Here is a 24364-nt window from a genome sequence, read left to right as displayed (position 1 = left end):
ACTGGAACAGAATCGATGCCAATTTTTGGAATGATCAACTTAGTGACAGTGATTCACTTAGTGATGGTAACTCACTTAGTGATAGTGTCAGCGTTCAGGGAGGAGAAACTGAAAAAGCACAAATAAAGGAATCAGAAGATGACTGAGGTATGAAGCAAGAAAGGACTGAAGAGCAATCAATGCCACACAGATCAGAGCGATGGACCAAGAGGATTCCACCTGATATGTATTCTGCTAGTAAAGTTATGGTGTGTAATGTGTGATATGAACCAAGGAACTATAAATAAGTATTGACATTACCCAAAATTGAACAAGTAAAGTGGAAAGAAGTCATGGACAAAGAAATGAAATATATGGGTGAACATAAAAGTGTTCACATCTATGATGTTGCCACAGGGTTGCAAAGCTGTAGGATGTAAGTGGGTGTATAAAAAGAAAGTACTATCAATAATGAGGTACAATACAAGGCAAGATTAGTAGCACAAGGTTTTTCACAGAAGAAAAATGTGCACTATGACGAAATATTCACACCAATGGTGAAGAGTAAAAGTATAAGGCTGGCACTAGTGTTGGCAGCAGTATGTGACCACGTCATTGGATGGAGTGCACCACAAGAAGAACATTGAGTTATTTGGTTTTCTGTCTGTACCAGTCATAAAGGGAGGAGTGTATAAGGTTCATAAATTGGAATAGACATGGCAAACAAGTCAGCTAATGGGGACTGTTTGGAAACTGAAACAGTATTTGTTTGTATGGGGCCATAAGAGACAGTTTGGAGTCTGGGCTTGGCTTAGACTTACTGGATAAGAGTTGGTTTGTCCTCTGTAACCCAGGCCTCTATATATCTCTACTCTGTAATGACTTGCTTCTGTGAATATTGCTTCTGTATTCCTAATTTTGTATGCTGACTTCTGCTGTATGGTATTGTATATAAAGAAGTTTTCTTATGTGGATGAATCCTGCAGAATTATTTACTTGTGTGCTGGTTGGATGTGCTGCAAGTTCTAACAGGCTAGGGAGTCATGTGACTGGGTGGGAGTGAGTGACGTCAAGTTGGCCATGCCAACTTGGCTCCGGTGTTTTGTTTTGTTTTTTTTGTGGGAAACGGGTCCAAATGGCTCTTTGAGCATTTAAGGTTGCAGAGCCCTAGTCTAGACATTTGATTTTTACTATTTCCAGGCTCATATTGCAGTTGCTTGTCATCAGCTGATACATTCAATCACTTTTCTTCTTTTCCCCTCCCTTTTTGTCTCCTTGGCCACTACCATTTGGCAGCATATAGGGTAGCAGTTCTTTTTTCCCTGAGGTTAGTAGTGGTTCCATTAATTCAATCCTAGGTGGAAGCAAATTTTGCTTCTGTGCTATAAAGCAATCTTACCCAACCTGTTCATTTGCAATATCCATCACCCTTGTCGAAATACAAAGTTTTGTACACAGAGAACTATCATGTTTCTTCCATTTCAAAAGCCCTGAGACAGGCATACTTACCATTTCTTTTCTTGGCTTCTTGATAAATTTTCTTTAATCCTTTTTCTAATGCAGGAAGCTTAATTCCAGACAAGTTGTTTGAATGATCCCGATGCTGTGCTACAATAAGAGCCAGCTAGGAAGATATTACATTTTGACTAGTGAGCAAATCGAGTACACAGAATGGATTGTCAAAAAACAAAACAATTCTTGTCACTTTTTACAAATGCTATGTCTTCTGAACTTTGAACTAATCCTGATAATTTCATTTTTATTTTCCTTTAGTGTACGATTATTTAAAAACATGAAGAAAGGAATTCAGAGACAATCTAGCCAAGATTGCTATCAATCAAAAACAGAGTAGTTTCCATGCATTTTGCTTAGTAAGTTGTTTTATATTTATTCTGCAACTTTTACTAATATTCAGGTATGCATTTTATAGGATTTCTATCTGCATAAAATACAATTTAGAGCTACTTAAAGAAAAATATATGTTTGTGCAGCTACCAAATCTGTCTCTTTTTCCCCTGCATTTCTTATTATCAATGCAGAATATCAACTATATATTTAATTGGGTTCTTATCTGCATAGAATGCAATTTAGAATTATTTAAAGAAAACATATTGTTATATAGTTACCAAATCTGTTCCTTTATTCCTGGATTCCTTATCATCAATGCAGAATAAAAGAGCTCCTCCTAATGCCAGGTCTACAAAACAATTAACAAGGGTGGAAACATTTTGTCCTATTTAGATTTAAATTGAGAAAAGTTTTTCTGAATAGCTCTAATGAAGAATAAACTGTCACAATCTTTTTCATTTAGCATTATTATGGCTTTCCTTAGATAAGGTAGAAGCAGGCAAAGAAAAATAGCTCCCTGCAATATTATACATAGGCAGTGATTGTGTGATTCTTTTAAACTCATTCTTGTGTAAGAGACTGGCTGGAATTAATATTTGAATGAGTGGTGGCAACTAAGCCTTTGGATTTCTTGGATTTGCAAAGTTGGGTGTCATCTACTAAAATAATGGAAAGGAGACTTACCTTTCATCTTTCCTGCTAATTCATATATTTTCTTTGGTTGGTCAGAACGATTCCCCAGAGCTGTGAATAAACCACCTCTTCCCCAGTGGCCAGAATCATCTGAAACAAAGAATTGTATGTTTAGAAGTTTAACTTAAAAGTTCAGGAAGACTATTCATTACTTATTTGAAATAGAGTGGTACTTTCAGAATGATGTCTTTTTGTTCTTCATGGAGATTGCAACAACAAATGCAGATAAATTAACAGTTACAATCCTCATTCCATTCAGTATTCAAATGAGGAAACAGAACCATTATACTGGTAAACTGACAGCACAGTAATTTAGATTTTTGAGTTGCCTTCATTTAAATTAGCTTTGATAAGTAAATCTCCAATTCTGGCTCCTTATAGCACAGATGTTTGCCTACGCTAGCTGATCATTTTGAATTTGTGCTCAATATTAAGATTTAGTTTCTGACTATTTTAGTTTGCATTTTCTCTCCCCTTTTTTTACTTCTGTATATTTTTTTTCTAGACTGAGAATAGGGATTATTTTTTTTATATAAATTATTCTAGTTTGGGCTGAAAAATGGACAATATATCTATATATATTTATATTTGTGCCCTCCAGTTAATCCAAATAATGTATTATGCCAGAACAATTATTGAACTTTAAGAACGCATAAAAATCTGGTAACCATTACTTCTCTCGAATTGAAATTTCCACAATGGTCAGACCACACTTCTTTTTAAATAAATATTTTTATTGTACATTTTTCCTTAATATATATTACAGTTCCAATCATACAAAGGCGTTGTGTACTGGTTATATCAAAGCCCCCTTTTTTCCTCATCATATTTTACATCATAGCTACAACTATCATATAATATAATCTCATTTGATTACATCGTGTTATACATCTAGATTATAACTATTATTTGCTTAATTCTACCATAATACATTATTACAGTTCTTATTTTGTGCATTTCATACTATATTCACATACAATTCAACAATAATATTTCTTAAGTTGTTTGTTCCTACATATTTCCCTATCTCTGTATTTTTATTTTGTTGATCTTCTTTCATTTTTCACTTTTTCAACCCTAATCTCTGCATCTATTATTTATCCAATCATACAGTATATCCCATGTTAGGTATTGTGATTCCTCTTTGTCCTTGAGTTCCATTCTAAGTCTGTCCAGTTCAGCACATTCTAATGTTTTTTTTATTACCTCCTCCTCCGTGGGAGTCCTTTCACTTTTCAAGTTTTGTGCATATAGGATTCTAGCTACATTATTATATGTTGTTATATGTATGATTAAATATATGAGTCTTTTATTGTATTTCCCTGCAATTATCCCTAATAAAAATAATTCTGGTTTCAGGTGCTGTTTTGTTATCTCTTCTAGGCAATTCTTTATCTTCAACCAATATTTTTTTGCTGCCGGACAGGTCCACATGTAGTAGAATCCTGACCTTTGTTTGCACTTCCAGCATTTCGGTGACATATTTGGAAACATTTTTATCAATCTTGCTGGTGGCAAGTGCCATCTATAAAACATTTTGTATAGGTTCTCTTTGTATGCTGTTGACAATGTTAATTTATAATTTCTCTCCCAGTTTTTGCCAGTTCTAATTCTATGGTGTATCCAAAAAATTTTGCCCAAACAATCGTTTCTTTTACATATTCTTCTTCCATTTTAAAGTTCAGTAGGTAATTATACATTTTCTTTATTAATTTTTCATCTGTTCCTAACAGTATTTTATCCAGTTCTTAGGGTTCCTTATAGAATCCATACATTCCTAAATCTTTATTGTATCACGTTTGGATTTGGATATATGACTACCAGTCCAAATTAATTCCCCGTTTTTTAAATTCCTGATTTAAAACCTCCCTGTTCATTAAGTATGCCTTTATATCTTATAATCTGATCTGGATCTAAAACATCAGGGTATATTAATGCTTCTATCATGGATAAGCAGACAGGTATTTTCATGTAGTGGTTCTGTTTGATTTCCCCCCCCCCCCACCCATACTGACACCAAAGCATTTCTAATATGGTATCTTGGAAAATATCTGTGTGGTTTATTTTTCCTGTACCATATAAATGCATGTCACCCCAGTTGTAGATCATGTCCTTCTATCGTCAATATTCTTTTATTTTTTAAATTTATCCACTCCTTCACCCATGTGAGAATTGAAGCCTGATAGTACAGCTCCCAATCCAGGAGCCCAAAACCACCCTTGTTTTTCGTGTCTTGTAGCATTTTCATTTTGATTCTTGGTTTTTTGCCCTGCCAGATGAACTTAGAAACCAGTCTATTTAGGTCCTCAAAGAACTTTTTTCCTAATTTTACCAGAGTTGTTTGGAATAAAATAGCAGTTTCGGTAGAATGTTCATTTTTGTTGTAGATATCCTTCCAACCAGCGACAGCTGTAGGTTTTTCCTGTAAGGCGGGGTTTGAGCAGCAGCGGAAAGATGGCTTTCTTGGAACTCCAGTGAAAGTCACCAATACCCCCACAGCTGGATGGTCCCAGTGGACCCGAACTGTCCTGGAGAGACGGTGAGTGGAAGGAGCACATCCTGTCGATCCCAGGCACTTATTCAAATCCAACTTTATTTCCTGTATGAGTTTAGTATAATTGTCTTCTTTGATGGTTATACATCTTGCTGTTAGCCAAATTCCCAGGTATTTAACATTTTTAGTTATCTGCATGCCCATTGAATTGACACCCATCTTTTCTGTCAATTTGTTTTTCTGTTTATTTGTAAGATTCTTTTGTCGATATTGTGGTCTTTTCCTTGTTTATTTTAAATCCTGCCACTGCACCAAACTCTTCAATGGGGAAGCTGGTAGGAAGTCAGAAGTTGCTCCTGCTCTAGAAGTTGCTCCCAGGAGGCTTCCAAGGCCCTGTAGGCCAAAATTCTTTTGGTTTACTGGGCCTCAGGGAAACCTCCTGGGAGCAAAAACAGGGCATGGGGAGCCCATGCAGCACACAACCCCACACACCATTTTTTGCCTCCTGGGCCTCAGGGAAGCCTCCTGCTGAAGCAGTACAACAATGAGGGGGGAGGAATCAGCTGTGCTGTGTGATTTAGATTAGCTAGAAAGCAATAAATCCGACAATTTCCTGCTTTCTAGCTAATCTAATGTCAGCTTTGGAAGCCATATTAGCACCAGAAGCTTCCATGTTGCCACATTCTTGAGCCTGGGAAAATGGGGGGGGGGGGCAATTTCGTGGAGCGTATGTGGTCAGACATAATAGCATTCTTCTTTAAAGTCAAGGTCATGTTATTCCTGTACCTGGCTGAGGAATGGTTGAGGAGATGTCTCAAGTTGGGACGGATGGTGATTGGGGCATGTGATGGAATAAGGGGTGCAGGGGGTGGATTTGTAATTTTTTACTTATTGGAGGAAAACCCGGAACGTTCAGATTTGGGAGTTCCCAGATGTGCCAGTTTACTACTCTAATAAAAGGAATGTCTGTCTCAGAGTTATTTATTGGAGTTGAGGTTTTCTGGAACGCTGACATCTAAATCGTGAGGCACAGCTGATCTTCGGAAAACAGATGTTTGATGTGGGGAAAAAGGAAATACCTTGATCTTTGGAGCAAACTGGTTCATTCCCAGTTGATCTTCGGAGCTACCGGTTCACTTGAACCGGGATGAACCAGTAGAATCCCACCCCTGATCTAGCCCTACTTTTCTCATGATGCGCTCTTCATATAAGTTAAATAGGCAAGGTGACGGTATACAGCCTTGTTGAATTCCTTTTCCAATTTTGAACCAATCAGTGGTTCTGTGTCCAGTTCTCATTGTTGCTTTTTGACCCGCATATAGGTTTCTCAAGAGACAAATAAGTTGGTCTGGTACTCCCGTCTCTTTAAGAACTTGCCACAATTTGTTATGATCCACACAATCAAAGGCTTTAGCATAGTTGATGAAGCAGAAGTTTTTCTGGAACTCACTACCTTTCTCCATGATTCAGTGTATGTTGGGTATTTGATCTCTAGTTCCTCTGCCTCTTTGAAATCATGCCTGTATTTCTGGTAGTTCTCAGTCTACATACTGCTGGAGTCTAGCTTGTAGGATTTTGAGCATAACTTTGCTAGCATGTGAAATGAGTGCAATGGTGCGGTAGTTTGAACATTCTTTGGCATTGCCTTTCTTTGGCATTGGAATGTAAACTGACCTTTTCCAATCCTGTGGCCACTGTTGAGTTTTCCAAATTTGCTGGCATATTGAGTGTAGCACTTTTACCGCATCGTCTTTTAAGATTTTGAATAGCTCAGCTCCCTATAGCTCACCTTCACTAGCTTCGTTGTTGCCCATTTCACTTTACATTCCAGGATGTCTGGCTCGAGGTCAGTGACCACCCCATTGTGGTTATCAGGGACATTAAGCTTGTTCTTGTATAGATCTTCTGTGTAATTTTGCGACCTCTTCTTAATCTCTTCTGCCTCTGTTAGGTCCCTGCCATTTTGGTCCTTTATCATGCCCATCTTTACATGAAACGTATCTCTTCATATCTCCAATTTTCTTGAAGAGATCTCTGGTCCTCCCTATTCTTTTTTTAAAAATTATTATTTTTATTATGCTTTTTCACATTTTCAAATCTTACTCTTAACAATACTGTGACATTACTACATATATCATACACACACACACACACACATTTATATAATTCATATACATTTGTCTACAATTTTCTTATCTCTATTATCTTTATTATTATTCAACCATTTGTACCAATTGTCCCAAACTTCATAATACTCTGACTCTTCTTTATCCTTTAGTTCTAACGTGAATTTATCCATTTCAGCACAATCTAAAATTTTTTGAATTACTAATTCCTCTGATACGTGGTATCTTGTTTCCAATGTTGTGCGAATGCTATCCTTGCTGCTGTCATTATATGTGGTAACATATATTTAATCTTTTTACTATATTTCCCCTTTATTATTCCTAACAAGAACAGTTCCGGTTTAAACCCTATCTGATCTTCCACTATTTCCTGTATCCAACTCCATATTTTATTCCAGTATTTTTGGGTTTCTAGGCATAAACATCACATATGGGTAGAAGGTACCTTGGTTCTGTTTGCATTTCCAGTAACTTGGATTCATATTACGGTACATTTTGACCAATCTCATTGGTATCAAATGCCAACAGTAAAAATCTTATATATGTTTTCTTTATAAGCTGCCAATTTTGTTAATGTGTAATTTTTGTTCCATATTTTTTCCCAATCTTCTAAATCTATATTATGTCCAATATTTTTGCCCATGCTATCATGCAACCTTTTACTACTTCCTCTTCCAAGACAAATTTTAATAAATTATACATCCTTGTTATGAATTTCTCCTTGGGGCCCACTAAATGGTCCTCCCTATTCTATCGTTTTTTTCTATTTCTTTGCACTGTTCATTTAAGAAGGCATTCTTATCTCTTCTAGCTATTCTCTGGAATTCTGCATTCAATTGGGTGTATCTTTCTCTTTGTCCCTTGCCTTTCGCTTCCCTTCTTTCCTCAGCTATTTGTAAAGCTTCCTCAGACAGCCATTTTGCTTTCTTGCATTTCTTTTTCTTTGGGATGGTTTTAGTTGCTACCTCTTGTACAATGTTGCGAACCTCCGTCCATAGTGGTTCAGGCACTCTGTCTATCAGATCTAATTCCTTAAATCTATTTGTCCCCTCTACTGTATATTCATCAGGGATAGGATTTAGTTCATACCTGAGTGGCCCTAATGCTTTTCCCTACTTTGTTCAATTTAAGCCTAAATTTTGCAACAAGGAGCTCATGATCTGAGCCACAGTCAGCTCTTGGTCTTGTTTTTACTGACTGTATAGAGCTTCTCCATCTTTGACTGCAGAGCACATAGTCAATCTGATTTCTGTGTTGACCGTCTGATGATGTCCATGTGTAGCATCGTCTCTTGAGTTGTTGGAAAAGTGTTTGCTATGACCATCGTATTCTCTTGACAAAATTCTACCAGCCTGTGCCCTGCTTCATTTTGTACTCCAAGGACAAACTTGCCTGTTATTCCGGTTATCTTTTGGCTTCCTACTTTAGCATTCCAATCCCCCATGATGATAAGGACATCATTTTTTGTGTTAATTCTAGAAGGTGTTGTAGGGCTTCATAGAACCGGTCACCTTCATCCTCTTCAGCACCAGTGGTTGGGGCATAGACCTGGACTACTGTGATGTTGAATGGTTTGCCTTGGATTTGAACTGAGATCATTCTGCATTTTGGGGATTGTATCCCAGTATTGCTTTTCCTACTCTTTTATTGACTATGAAGGCTACTCCATTTCTTCTGAGGGATTCTTGCCCGCAGTAGTATACCTGATGGTCATCTGAATTAAATTCACCCATTCCTGTCCATTTTAGTTCATTGATTTCTAAGATGTCGATGTTCTGTCATGTGACCATGTCCAGCTTGCCTTGATTCATGGATCCTACATTCCAGGTTCCTATGGAGTATAGTTCTTTCCAGCATTGGACTTCCCTTTTACCACCAGATACATCCACAGCTGAGCGTCCTTTCAGCTTTGACCCAGTTGTTTCATTCTTTCTGGCGCTACTAGTACTAGCCCTCTGCTCTTCCCCAGTAGCATATTGGACACCTTCCGACCTGAGGGGCTCATCTTCCAGCATCATATCTTTTTTCCTTTTGGTACTGTCCATGGAGTTTTCTAGGGGGCACTGTAGCTGTATGCAATGTTACCACAACTCTCAGAATCTCCATCTAGCCAAATAATATGAATCCAGGGGCTAATGTAACACGATTTCTGAAAAGGAGTAGAATAGTGAAAACTGCTACCGAGAAATGGCTATTGTATAAATTTCACATTTTACTTCAAGCTAAAATACTATTAAAGATATTTCCTTATATTTAGACCTCTTTTCCTTTCAGGTAGGAATAGAGGGAAATTATAATAGATTCCAGATGCAAATTTATCTCCCAATAAAATAAATAATAAATAAAAGTATGTTTGTGGATCTATACTTGCAAAGACATTCAATTAATCTATTGAATTAATTAACACAATGCACAAAATATAGGCTTTTAACCTAAAGTTTACTTAACTTACCTACACAGTGAACAATAATGGCATCCTCATCTCCTACTATGGGATGGGTAACATCACCCACAATATACTTTATAGAAGTCTCCTCAGGATCTTTATATTCTAAATCCAATTGACCTTTTTCCTCTTCTTCATCTTCTTCCTCACTGCTTTCTTCTGACTCAAGGCAGCACGACTGGTAGTGATTGGCTTCCCACAAGGCTATCCTTAATTCAATGAAAAAAAATCCTTTTATTTGCATAAATAATCCAGAGTTGATTTTATTGTAAGCTTAAGCATCAGCTGAATTTCAATCCTGCTTCAGCACCACTGAAACAGTAGTATGAAAGCAGCCCATAGTCTACAGAGATTCTAGACCAATAGAGTACAGAGAAATGAATGGCCGCTAGTAACAGTATGCTAATTTTCAAATGCTCTTTCATTGAAGCTCAGCAGAACAGGGTCAACAGCTGAGGGAGCAAAGCATGCAAAAAACTTACTTTTTCTGCTGTTCAATCTCTGCTGCCCTCTGCCTCTTTTCTTCTCTAAGCCTTGCCTTCTTTGCTGCTGCTTCCTGATTTTTTTTCTGCAGAACTTCCAGCTCTTCTGGGCTCAGTTTACGCTTTTTACTAGGTCCCATATCAGCTGTCATAAGAAGAACCTAGAAAAATAATCTATGTGATATAATCTTTTTTTTAATCTCAAATTGGTGTCATATTCCTCTTCATTCTATACCATCAGAGGTTCTTCTGGTCAATTTCCCATAGCCTTTTTCAAAACAACAAGAACACACCACTGCTTTGACCAATTTAAGACTTTCCAGATTATTTGGCCTGAAAATTCATCTGAATAATTACAACTTGCTACCCAGAATCTAGCTTTGTTGAGATTTTAAAATTCTGGTTGACTACAAATTGATGGATAGAGTATCCATAGAAACTGGAGAATAAATCCAGCCAAACATAAGATAAAACTTAATCTAAAGGGCATACTATGGAAGTTGACAGTAGAAATTATTTTTCCATCCTACCTGTTATGTTTGTATATAAACTTCAAATAAGCTTTTTCTGGTATACTAATCAAAGTATCAAAATGTCACATTATTCTTACGTTTTCTTTATTTCGGAGAATTCTTCCTCCTTGACTAAGGTCTTCATGGAGAGCTTTCTGATGTTCTAGCAAATTATCATATGCCTTCTTGTCCCCTTGGCTAGTTTCCTTGGAATAGTCTTTGCCCTCAAATATGTACATATGGCCTTAAAAACAAAATGAACCACCAATGTTACATACATTTTAACTTTAAGATTAGCTCCAGCATAGTAATACTTCTTACAGTGATCCTCTTTTAAAAAGTTATCCATTCATGATTTTAGCATCCATCACCTATATTAAACATGAAATCTGTACTGTCACCAACCTGAAAAAAATAATAATAAAATTTAATGAGAGACATATGCAAGAAAAAAATATTATTCAATGTCCTATATTAACTCTTTTCTAATCAGCTTTTTTATTTTTGAGGCAAAGAAATGTACTGTAGAAATTCCTGAGTGAGAAATTCTATGGTATTAGAAGTAGAGAATCTATTTTGTACAATATTATTTTGTTGTTTCATGCTCAAGCCAAGTTATTACTTTAAAATGTTTTGCCATTTCAGAATTTCCCAATTATTGATAAATGTAATATCCTTATCTATCCAATCAAATTTTAATATACTTTACTTGAATAAATACATAAATCAGAATTTTTTTTAGATATACAAATGGTAAAAATTCAATAAAAATACAAAGAAGTAACAATTTCCTTCCAACTTATCCGAGCCGTTTTAGTTTTTAGTGGGACAGCCACATATTTTCTTTTCTCCTTTTTTAAGGTAAAGGGAAACTGTTTAGGGATTTTAGAGAGAGACGCCTCCTTCAACAGAAAAAGGCAAAACCCTTGTAGGGGTCCAAGCTCTCAATTTCTTTGTGCCCCCTCTGTATGGGGTCACAGTTTCCTTCTTTTGTTTCTTGGTGCTTTCCCTCACCAGCCTTTAAGGGGTCGGCCCCCCAAGTCCCTTTCCCTTCTACCTCCTCTTCTCAAATTTTAAATCCTATCCATTTGCTAGCTTATTTGCTCTTTACGCGCAAACCCCACTCTTTCTTTAAACGTTTTAAAGTCAGGGCTTTGTTTAGGGCTGGTGTCATACCCTTAAAAGGTCGTAAGTCTTGGTTCGTGGTTTAAACAAAGTTCCCCCTTCTCGGTCCCCTGACACGCGCCCGTGCTCCTGGGCTCTTTTGACGGGCGGTGACCCACCGGGCCAAATGGCGGCGCTCGTCGGGCCCGGGCCCTGTCGGCCGGTGTTGCCCGGGCTCCTGGGTGGTGGGGGGGAGGGCCGGGGGGGGGGGGGGCAAAGGGCCGCCCGTTTTCGGGGGGGGACGGGGGGGGGGGTGGTGGGGGCCCGTTCCCCGTTCAAATCTGATCAATGTCGCAGCGTTGCTCACCAAGGCCAGATCGGGTGGGGGGGCGGGGCCCGTGGCGGCGGGGGGGGGGGGTTGGGGCTCAAGCCAGAAAGGCCGCGGTCCCGCCTGAAGCTTGGGGCTTGGCCCGTCGTTTCCCCAACACGCCCCCCCAGGTCCGTGGAAATAGGAGGGGTGATATGTTCACCACCTTGAATTATTTGTAAAAATAATAAAGGCAATAAATAAATAAATGAATAAATAATGAGTAAAGAAGACCACCAGTTTATTCAGCAAAACAAAATACCAACTATGGTTTGTTCAAAAGACCATACCAACAATGTGCATGTTCAAAAGAAACTTTGGTAAAGAGAATAAAAAAATATGGACAGCATATACATAAGTAATGTTAATGTTCAAAAATAAATTTGAGTTTCAAGTGAGGAGCCTGATTTTTATTGTATTTTATGTTAGATTAAACAACTTACTTTCCAAAATATGCTCTTCATTTATTTCTGTGATTGATTGCACTGGATCCATTGACCATATTCCTCCTTTTGTTTCCCCAAGGATACTTCTCAAGTCTATATCACAGACGGTACTCCCTTCTGATGACAACAATTTGTCCAAACCAAACTTCAGGATTTCATGTAGCTTTTTCTAAAAAAAGAGAGTATAGTGGCATTTAAAAGATCTCACTCTTATTTCCCTATTTCTTTTAGAAAGTTGATCTAGACCAGTGTTTCTTAAAGTGTGGACTGAGAACCCCTAGGGATCTCCTAAAATTCCCTCAGAAGTCCGTGAATTTATTTGCCAATTTATGTTGACAAATAATATATTAAGACCCTTTCAAACAATTGTGAGAAGTGGTAGTGGCAGCAATACACCAATTTTAATTTTTAATATGTTAAATACTAATAAATACAACCCATATAAAAGCTATTTTGCAGTCCTCCATAATTCCATAAAAGTAGAAAGGGGTCCTGAGAGAAAAAAGTTTAAGAAACACTGTTATAGAGTAAATCAAAGCATTCCTTATTATATTACTATCCTGTTATCTTGTGGGACATCATGTTTATTTAACAACAAACTGGAATATAAATATGCTGGAGAAAACACTTAGGAAGAAACAACATGTGAGGATGAAGATAACTTGTCCCTATAGCAAATTAAGTAAGAATTCTGCTGACAGGATGGAAAATTCACTTGCTTGTGATGCAGATGAAATGATAATCAAGAATGGCAACTTTAGATTAAGATTAATCTAAAGATTTAGATTAAGAAATGGAAGGTTACAGAGACAATTTCTTCCCAAAGATCAAGCTTTGGATGTGATGAATACTTATTCTATATAGGCACATTTTGCACAGGAATTAGAAATCACTATTAGATTCAGAAATAAGAGTGTGATGTGTACAAATGATAACCAAATGTTATATACCTCATGCACAGAATGTTGATACTTTATAGAATTCAAAAAGAAAAAAAATACAGAAACACCATTTAATCTCTAGGGTTACCCATCTGTATTTCCTCTGCTGTTATCTGAAATTTGTGAATTTTTTTTGGCATCTCTTACCTGAACATCTGAAGTATCCCGAGTTTTCTGTGCTCCAAGTGCAAACTGCCCACCTTCAATAACAGTATTAGTTAATTGGAGTTTTGCTATTGCTCGTCGGTAGATAATTTCTTCTACAGTGTCTCTCCCAATCAAGCGGATGATTTTTACTGGTCTTTAAAAAAGTACCATAAGATATATATTAATATAACAATTGGTAGTCATGTGTATTGCATCAGGATATAGCAAATATTTCTCAGGTCTCATTGCTACAGGATTTTTAGTTTTGCTTCCACAACAATGGAGGCAATAGGTTTCCAAACCAGAAATGGGATTCTTTCACCCTCCAGTTATTTTTGCACTCCAACTTCAATTACACTGAAGCATTTTGGACAATATGAGGGCAAATTATGTATTTATGTAAATTGTAAAATACTATAATTCAGGTCCCGAAGGTGCTTTTTTCAAGAGGCAACTGGACTTTGTTTTTCTTTGAAGACATTTCACTTCTCATCCTAGAAGCTTCTTCAACTCTGACTGGATGGTGGGGAATGGAAGGATTTATACTCCTTGCAGATAGTTGCTAATTTGCATTCTTTTACGAGTTGTTGAGGCCACCTTTAGGTTTATCTTCAAAAGAATGGCTGTTGTTTTTTATATGCAGATGGACTGCTGAATCTTGTCTTGGTGTGTTTGTTCTCCTATGTTCTCCTCACAGCCACAGAATCAGCCACCAGGAACAATAAACTGGCAGAACCAGAACCAGAATGAAGGTATCTGCACCCCTTGCCAGTTCTAAAATACCCCCTTCCAACCTCACAATTCAAGAAAGAAGAGCAGTGACATCCCTAGGAAGAGACCTAAATATCACCATCCTGCCAGCTGATAAAGGAAGATGCACAGTCATCCTAACACAGATGACTACAAGGCTAAGGTGAACAGTCTTCTGCAGGACACTCCTAAATATGACTGTGAAGAGAGATCCCACCAGCAGTTACAAGAAAAAGGTCTTGCAACACCTACTGAAGGACAATGCCATCGACAATGTTACATCTGCATTTCAAAGACAAAGGCCACTCTTTTGTAGACAGCAAAGCCCATATTTTGGACAGAGAGGACCGCTGGTTTGAAAGAGGGGTCAAAGAGGCCATCCATGTCAAAATTGAATAGGTCTCTCTCAACATAAAGGGACATTATCTATCTCCAATCTACAACAGTCCTTTCAACAGTTCCAAGAATGTTTCACACCCATTTGCACTGACAATACAAATAAATCTCCAGGTAGCCTCAGCAACTCTCTGAGAATGCAAATGACCAGCTGTCTGCAAGGAGTATAAATCCATTCCCCACCATCCAGTCAGAGCTGAAGAAGCTTCTTGGATGAGAAGCAAAACATCTTCAAAGAAAAACTAGAAAGTCCAGTTGCCTCTTGAAAAAAGCACCTTTGGGACAACCATGAGCTGGATGATTGAGAATCTCCATAGACACTTTAACACAAGATTACCAAATTGATACTTTTTTGAATGCCTTAGAGTTTAACTCATCCCATCCAATATATCACTGAGATAGGACTATAAAAACTGTACGTCAAATATGGCTGTTGCCTGCCTCCTTTTCTTCAGGCATTAGTGCTACTGCATTTTCTTCTTATTTCCTCCATGAGTTTAAGGCCAACTGAGATAGTTTATAAAATATTTTTGAAAAGATTCAAAATGGTAATTTACCATTTTAAATTACCATTTTCAAAATGATTGAAAACCGTAATCTTGTTGGACACATATCCTTGCAAACATTTAAAACATTTGAAGCTTATTACAATAGATTAATTTTGTCTGTCATATATTTCCACCCAGTTTTCTTGATAAGTCCATTTTTGGAGCAAAGACTATAAAGAGAATTAGTGAAGCCTCCTAAACAGTTTGTGGCACATGATCGTATTGCTGATAACCAGAGAGCACTGTATGGAATATTTAAATGAAAATACTAATGTTACAATGTTTCTTAAATAAGGTGCTGCAATGAGTATTATTAGATGAAGTGCTCATAATAGCTTCTGGGTATCACTTTCAAGCCTACTGTACTTGGAACAATTTCTTTAGTTTCCATATACACTACAGGTAGTCCTCGAGATACTATCATTCAGTATCTGTTCCAAATAATAATGACATTGAGCTTATATGACTGTGGCACCCTCACAGTGACATAAACAAAATTCAGATGCTTGACAACCAGTACACACTTATGACTGGTTGTACCAATGTGATAATCACTGCCGACCTTCTCTGCCATCTGCCTAAAGTAAACGGGCAAGCCAACAGGGAAGGTCACAAGTTGCTCTCCCTTTACTTGCTTGCACTCACCAGTGATCTCATTCCCTGGACCTCTCTACGCTCATACACAAATGCACCCACCAGCATCCTCTGTCCACAGCCTCCCTGTTCTCGTACACGTTCACTCCATTCTCTTTCCCTGGCCTGCACTGCAGCACCCTTCCTCAACACATGCCCAGCCAGTGTGGTGCCCCCCCTTGCAATGTCCCCCATGCTTCTTACTTGGGACTACCTTCACTTCCTGCTTAACGATGACCTACATGCCTTGGAGTTAACGGCAATAGAGACTGCCTGGATTGCCATTGCTAAGCAATGCGGTCATCTGATGTTGCACTTTATGACTCCATTGCTTAGTAACAGCAATCCTGTCCTAATTGCCATTGTACCTCGAGGACTACTTGTACATTAACTGGTGCTATCCTCTGAATCTAAGACATACCTTAGCTGTAAATGTGCTTTTTAGTGGTCTGGGGAGGGACTACAACAATGTAGCAGGACTTATAAAATATGCCCTTATAAAATATGCCCTCACCACCACATTTACATGCAGAAGCCACCAAATTTTCCTCACTTCTTCTGGCCAATCCTATGGGCTCTGGCTGCTGCTTGCACATCATTTTGTGGATTAAAATCACTGTCAACAAAAATAACTGTATCTGCTGCTGTAAGATTGATACCAACTCCACCTTTGAAAATAAAGGAAAATATTTATAAATTATAATAAAAACAAACCAGCCTTAATTCAAGTGAAAAGTATAAAGATAAATATATCATTTGATAAGCAATAATGTACAGGAGTGTATTATAAATGGATCATAGTATTTTCATATTCCACTTAATTAAATGAATAGGTTATGTCTCAAACATGATAATCCTATTCTGGATTGTATTGGGCATATATCTAGATGAGCACATTCTATCTAGGCCAGTACAGATAGTCCTTGACTTAGAGCCACAATTGAGCCCAAAATTTTTGTTGCTAAGTAGGACAGTGCATGTAAAGTTGTTAAGTGAATTTTGTCCAATTTTATGACCTTTCTTGCCACAGTTGTTAAGTGAATCACTGCAGGAGTTGAGTTAGTAACAACGTTGTTAAGTGAATCTGGCTTCCCTATTGACTTTGCTCATCAGAAGGTCGCAAAAGGTGACCATGAGGCGCCAGGACACTACAACTGTCATAAGTATGAACCAGTTGCCAAGCATCTGGATTTTGATCACGTGATCACGGATGGTGCAATGATCATAAGCATGAAAAATGGTCATGTCACTTTTTTCAGTGCTTTTGTAACTTCAACAAGTCACTAAACAAACTGTTGTAAGTCAAAGACAACCTATAACGGCTTTCTTTTGGTTTCAAAATATAATCAGAACTTTGAAACATTGACTTTAAAAACTCTCCAAACTTTGGCTATTTTATATCTCCAAAAAGTATCTTCTTCAAGCATTCTTGACTCAACTGACACAGATGTCCATTAAAAACGCTAATGGTTTCATTTTCATAATTTAAGAAAGATGTTTATAGACACTTTAACACAAGATTACCAAATTGATACTTTTTGAATGCCTTAGAGTTTAACTCATCCCATCCAATATATCACTGAGATAGGACTATAAAAACTGTACGCTCAAATATGGCTGTTGCCTGCCTCCTTTTCTTCAGGCATTAGTGCTACTGCATTTTCTTCTTATTTCCTCCATGAGTTTAAGGCCAACTGAGATAGTTTATAAAATATTTTTGAAAAGATTCAAAATGGTAATTTACCATTTTAAATTACCATTTTCAAAATGATTGAAAACCGTAATCTTGTTGGACACATATCCTTGCAAACATTTAAAACATTTGAAGCTTATTACAATAGATTAATTTTGTCTGTCATATATTTCCCCAGTTTTCTTGATAAGTCCATTTTTGGAGCAAAGACTATAAAGAGAATTAGTGAAGCCTCCTAAACAGTTTGTGGCACATGATCGTATTGCTGATAACCAGAGAGCACTGTATGGAATATTTAAATGAAAATACTAATGTTACAATGTTTCTTAAATAAGGTGCTGCAATGAGTATTATTAGATGAAGTGCTCATAATAGCTTCTGGTATCACTTTCAAGCCTACTGTACTTGGAACAATTTCTTTAGTTTCCATATACACTACAGGTAGTCCTCGAGATACTATCATTCAGTATCTGTTCCAAATAATAATGACATTGAGCTTATATGACTGTGGCACCCTCACAGTGACATAAACAAAATTCAGATGCTTGACAACCAGTACACACTTATGACTGGTTGTAGCAATGTGATCATCACTGCCGACCTTCTCTGCCATCTGCCTAAAGTAACGGGCAAGCCAACAGGGAAGGTCACAAGTTGCTCTCCTTTTACTTGCTTGCACTCACCAGTGATCTCATTCCCTGGACCTCTCTACGCCATACACAAATGCACCCACCAGCATCCTCTGTCCACAGCCTCCCTGTTCTCGTACACGTTCACTCCATTCTCTTTCCCTGGCCTGCACTGCAGCACCCTTCCTCAACACATGCCCAGCCAGTGTGGTGCCCCCTGCAATGTCCCCCATGCTTCTTACTTGGGACTACCTTCACTTCCTGCTTAACGATGACCTACATGCCTTGGAGTTAACGACAATAGAGACTGCCTGGATTGCCATTGCTAAGCAATGCGGTCATCTGATGTTGCACTTTATGACTCCATTGCTTAGTAACAGCAATCCTGTCCTAATTGCCATTGTACCTCGAGGACTACTTGTACATTAACTGGTGCTATCCTCTGAATCTAAGACATACCTTAGCTGTAAATGTGCTTTTTAGTGGTCTGGGGAGGGACTACAACAATGTAGCAGGACTTATAAAATATGCCCTTATAAAATATGCCCCCACCACCACATTTACATGCAGAAGCCACCAAATTTTCCTCACTTCTTCTGGCCAATCCTATGGGCTCTGGCTGCTGCTTGCACATCATTTTGTGGATTAAAATCACTGTCAACAAAAATAACTGTATCTGCTGCTGTAAGATTGATACCAACTCCACCTTTGAAAATAAAGGAAAATATTTATAAATTATAATAAAAACAAACCAGCCTTAATTCAAGTGAAAAGTATAAAGATAAATATATCATTTGATAAGCAATAATGTACAGGAGTGTATTATAAATGGATCATAGTATTTTCATATTCCACTTAATTAAATGAATAGGTTATGTCTCAAACATGATAATCCTATTCTGGATTGTATTGGGCATATATCTAGATGAGCACATTCTATCTAGGCCAGTACAGATAGTCCTTGACTTAGAGCCACAATTGAGCCCAAAATTTTGTTGCTAAGTAGGACAGTGCATGTAAAGTTGTTAAGTGAATTTTGTCCAATTTTATGACCTTTCTTGCCACAGTTGTTAAGTGAATCAATGCAGGAGTTGAGTTAGTAACAAGGTTGTTAAGTGAATCTGGCTTCCCTATTGACTTTGCTCATCAGAAGGTCGCAAAAGGTGACCATGAGACGCCAGGACACTACAACTGTCATAAGTATGAACCAGTTGCCAAGCATCTGGATTTTGATCACGTGATCACGGATGGTGCAATGATCATAAGCATGAAAAATGGTCATGTCACTTTTTCAGTGCTTTTGTAACTTCAACAAGTCACTAAACAAACTGTTGTAAGTCAAAGACAACCTATAACGGCTTTCTTTTGGTTTCAAAATATAATCAGAACTTTGAAACATTGACTTTAAAAACTCTCCAAACTTTGGCTATTTTATATCTCCAAAAAGTATCTTCTTCCAAGCACTCTTGACTCAACTGACACAGATGTCCATTAAAAACGCTAATGGTTTCATTTTCATAATTTAAGAAAGATGTTTATAGGGACTGGTTGTCTGTTGCTGCACTCGCTCTGAGCAATAGCACTTTTTGGCGATATGAACAGGCTCCCATTATATTAGCATTATAAATTGCTCATAATGGGATTATTTAGAAAAATATTTGAGGCGATTGCTGTTGTCTATTTTATTAATAAATTTTGAAATTTGTTTTGGGTATTTATTTATTTTTATTTATTTATTTATTTATTTATTTTATTTATTTGATTTGCCAATTGTTTACAAGATAATAAGTATAAGTGTATACATAGTTGTGAATACATGAAATGGGTACATATAAGAAAAATAAAAGAGGAATAAGAGAAACAATAGGACAGGGACGGTAGGCACGTTGGTGCGCTTATGCACGCCCCTACAGACCTCTTAGGAAAGGGGTGAGGTCAATAGCAGACAGTCTAAGGTTAAAGTTTTTGGGGTTTGGGGAAGAAACTACAGAGTCGGGTAGAGTATTCCAGACATTGACCACTCTATTGCTGAAGTCGTATTTCCTGCAATCAAGTTTGGTGCGGTTAACTTTGAGTTTGTATCTATTGTGTGCTCTTGTGTTGTTATGGTTGAAGCTGAAGTATTCATTGACAGGTAGGACATTGCAATGTATGATTTTATATACCATGCTTAAATCAGACCGAAGACGGCGTAATTCAAGGTTTTCTAGTTCTAGAATTTCAAGTCTGGTGGCATAAGGTATTCTACAACGAGTAGAGGAGTGGAGAACTCTTCTTGTGAAATATTTCTGGACTTTCTCAATTGTGCTAATATCAGATACGTAATGTGGGTTCCAGACTGATGAACTGTATTCGAGTATTGGTCTAGCAAATGTTTTGTATGCTCTGGTTAGTAGTGTGATATTACCAGAGAAAAAGCTACGTATTTTATATAAGATGATAGCTCTAAGATGTAAAGTGTTTTGACTGTAAAATATAACAAATTCAAACCAATCAGTTCAATCAATAAATCATTCATTCGCCATTTTGTTTGCTTTGCAGCTTGGTATAACACTTTTATCTTCAGCTTATATTTGAGCCAACTTTCCCAAATTCCAAGGACAGTTTATTAATTGCTTCTTTTACACTGGGAATGAATTTTGCCAACAAGCTGCTTTTCATTCAGCTGAAATAATTAGTTTAAATGGAAATTCTCACTGATAACAAATCTTGTTCTGCATAAGGTTTTCTGTAAATGATTTAAATTATTTTCTTTTGTTACAGCATAGCATGCCAATATCTTGGAAAAATACTCCCACCATCCTATTTGATCTTCACAAACTCACATTTTTCTGTAATTTATCTTTTTCATTAAAATAGCTAAAATAGCATTGTTAAAATATTAACAAATATAATTTAAACACCCACTAGGCTTCCTCATGAATAAATCTGACGATTATGCTGATCTTTTTATATTACTATTCAGTATTAATATTATATTGATCTTTTCACAATAATTTTGGAATAATTTTAAACAGTAATTTCTGTAGTCTCTGGAACTCCTTTAACCCTTACATTATATTTGCTATGATTTTTTATATTTGCCAACTCAGTCTAAATTTTATATCTGCTCAGTCTAAATTTCAGAAATATTATTTTGAGCTTTGCCTATCTAAAGAGCATTTTTACAGCTTTGTTGGACAATTGAACTTTTATCTGCTATTTGACATATCATTTTTTAAAATAGTTCATTCATTTGCTCTGACATTTAGTTGTTTTATCAAATGTCCAGTTAAGTCCATATCAGGCATCTGTGTGCAGCCCTTTCTTTCTCTATTGTATCTTCATTTTTTCCAGTAAAATTTAATCCCCTTTCATAGAAGACTCCTTTCCAAATCCCTTGCCTTAATAATTTTAATATCTAATCAAAAAGCTATCAAAATGGTATATACATTCCACTTTTCCTTAAGTTTTCAAAGCAGGAAAATTCAGAAGATAAAATTTCATTATTTTTATTACACATATCTTGTGTGGAATTTTTATTTACATTGACTACCAGGAGACAAGATGAGACCAATTTTATTGGGGCTCCTCAGATATGAATAGCCAGATATTAACATTTTCAGAGTTGATTACAATAACAATAACTTGTTGACAGGGGTTTTTGAAATTTTAATCTTGCCTTTTTATTATTATTGTTCTTGTTAACTATTTTGTAATTAACATAATTGTAATTACAGGTTAACAACTTGCAAACAGAATTAGTAGTTTAAAATTCTTTGGGCCTGTTTCGTAAAGGGTAGGAAACTAATATTGTTGTAATATATAAATTAGTATTCAACTAGAGGGGATATTATGTGTATATGTGTTAATTTTTATTGCACATTTCAATGTCTTTGTTTTCTTTTATTTGTTTCTTTAATTTTTTTGGGTGCTTTGTATTTTAACTTTTTCTGAATAAAATTAGATTTAAAAAAACTTATTTTAATTTTGTTTTATAAAATAACACAAAACATCATAAATATTAAAGGATATCTTTGAAGAATGTGTCCAGAAATTAGTAGTCACAATAACAGTTATAGCTTCTATGGATAGACAATGTTTAATTAATGTTAATGAAGGAATACATATACAAATAGCTGTGTTTGAATCCTGAAGGAGATGGTGCACATAGAAATTATCTGATTTCCCTAGAAATCTCTCCAAGAGAGGGAGAATGTATGTTGATCTCATATCCCTCTAGAACTGTGATGTTGAACCTATGCCAGAAGTGGTATGCAGAGCCATCTCCTCCGGCACGCGAGCCGTCGCCCCAGAGAAGGTTCACTGTGCAGGTGCGCGCGCTGCCCACCCACCTGCTGATTGTTGGGTAGCTGCCACACATGTGCGGGGCGCAGGGCACACACAGAAGATGCGCATGCATGTGCAGACGCATGGTGTGCATGGGGGAGTCATGCAAGCATTCGCAGGGGGCATGGGGCCCTCTGTGCATTGCCTTATGGGTGCTGGCACATGTGCACGCGCATGCTTGCATGCACGTGCACTTTTGGCACGCAAGAATGGAAAGGTTCGCCATCATTGCTCTAGAACTTCCAGCATAACAGGATGAGATATCTTCAACTTCCCCATTGTCATGTACACATTTGCTCAGGTATTTATCATACCTGCCCTGAAGGAGTGCTGAGGGGAGAATATTAGGTCTGGCTCTAAAAAAATGCTATTCCACTTTTCAGATACCTTGCTGGTTCCCCCACACACCATTTAATCTGATTTCTGGTGTGGAGAGATATCTTGTTAAGTTCTAGCTGGAACTTTATGTCTCTTATTCTATTGGTAACCACTTGCTTGGCTTGATCATAGGGATATAAAAAACAGTGGGGAAGGTCCATAGAAGACCAGCTTATGCTTTATCGGTTGTTTCAAGGGAGAGAGGAAGTTGTCTATCAGGAAAAAAAGGGCACAAACCCTCTGGGAAGAATGGAATTTTCAACCAGTAAATTATCGTCATCTTCCAGGCACCTGAATTTGAGGCATTCCTGTTTCAATTGTCAACTGGGTATTTGATGTCCCGCTAGGTGTAGCTAAAATGGATCTGAGGAATTTTGTTTATATGGTTTCTAAAGACTCTTTCTTCAACAACAAAAAAATCATGTTTGTGCTCCATAGAGAATTCACATAAGTGTTTTAGCCTCAAAGAGTTTTATGGCTGTAGGGACTAACTGTCCTCTACTTATGTGAAAAAAGCATTTTGAGAGCATTTGAGGATGTAAGGGTTGAGATTTGTGGTTCAGATTTGCCTTCCACATACTTTTCATATGGAAAACCACTGAATGTATTGACCTGTTCTAGATGGTGTCCTTCTACTCTCCAAGAGTATTGAATAGCTCTTTTAGCAAAAACTAGAATTTTCGATTTATTGAAATTGCAGATCAGATTATTTTGTCTACAGTATTTTAATGTTGCTGAAGTAGCTCTCTTGAATCCAATAGGAGTTTGTGAAATAATAGGGGCAGTATAAAGAAGTATCGGTATTTTGTGTTGTGCTAAATTGGAAGGAAATCTGGGTTATGCAGAAGATCTATTAGGGAATTAATATAACAATTGAAAAGGGAAGGGGCCAAGATACATCTCTGGCATACTCCTCTTTGTACACTTATTGAGTCAGATAAAGTCCCTTATGGGTTATACCTTACTTTTAATATAGTTTTTGTATGGGATAGGGGAGGCATTTATCAATAGTAGTACTTTTTAATTTATTCCAGAGGGTACTTCTGGATTCCGAATCAAAGGCTTGTTTAAAGTCAAGGAAGGCCACAAAAAGAGAGGATTTATTTTTATATATATATTTTTGTACAAGGTGTGAAGTACCAAATTGTGGTTAATTGTTGATCTCCCTTCCCTGAATCCAGCTTGTTTGTCTTTAATTATGCCTTCTGAGATTATTATTATTTCTGGAAGAACATAATCAGCACCAGGAGCCTTATTAAACTTAAGGGATCCAATTTATATCAAAATAGAGAATATATTTAAAGTGGAAATATAAGTAGCAGGCCAAGATAATTACCCGGATAAAGAATCTTTATTAGGTATACAAAAGAAGCTGGTTGAAATTTTAAAAATTAAAATAATATATATATTAAAAAATGCTCAC

The 24364-nt window shown here is 37.0% G+C and overlaps 1 protein-coding gene across 1 annotated transcript in view; it reads right to left on the bottom strand.

Moving 5' to 3' along the window:
• CHD1L (chromodomain helicase DNA binding protein 1 like) overlaps positions 1 to 24364 on the bottom strand; it is a 53980-nt gene that overhangs the window by 6140 nt on the left and 23476 nt on the right. The window contains exons 13-21 of the mRNA XM_026675462.2: positions 18826 to 18940; positions 13586 to 13739; positions 12495 to 12666; positions 10679 to 10824; positions 10069 to 10229; positions 9593 to 9795; positions 2512 to 2610; positions 2106 to 2176; positions 1489 to 1603 (exon numbers count right to left, since the gene is read on the bottom strand). Coding sequence (XP_026531247.2) covers positions 1489 to 1603; positions 2106 to 2176; positions 2512 to 2610; positions 9593 to 9795; positions 10069 to 10229; positions 10679 to 10824; positions 12495 to 12666; positions 13586 to 13739; positions 18826 to 18940 — 1236 coding nt within the window. The remainder of the gene's footprint in view (positions 1 to 1488; positions 1604 to 2105; positions 2177 to 2511; positions 2611 to 9592; positions 9796 to 10068; positions 10230 to 10678; positions 10825 to 12494; positions 12667 to 13585; positions 13740 to 18825; positions 18941 to 24364) is intronic.

The sequence above is a fragment of the Notechis scutatus genome, chromosome 2, assembly GCF_049901735.1.
Source record: "Notechis scutatus isolate UNSWTSFEM ecotype Mainland chromosome 2, rNotScu1.2, whole genome shotgun sequence".
Lineage (NCBI taxonomy): Eukaryota > Metazoa > Chordata > Lepidosauria > Squamata > Elapidae > Notechis > Notechis scutatus.
Note: the sequence above shows the minus strand (reverse complement) of the source record. Positions and strands in the feature narration are given on the sequence as shown.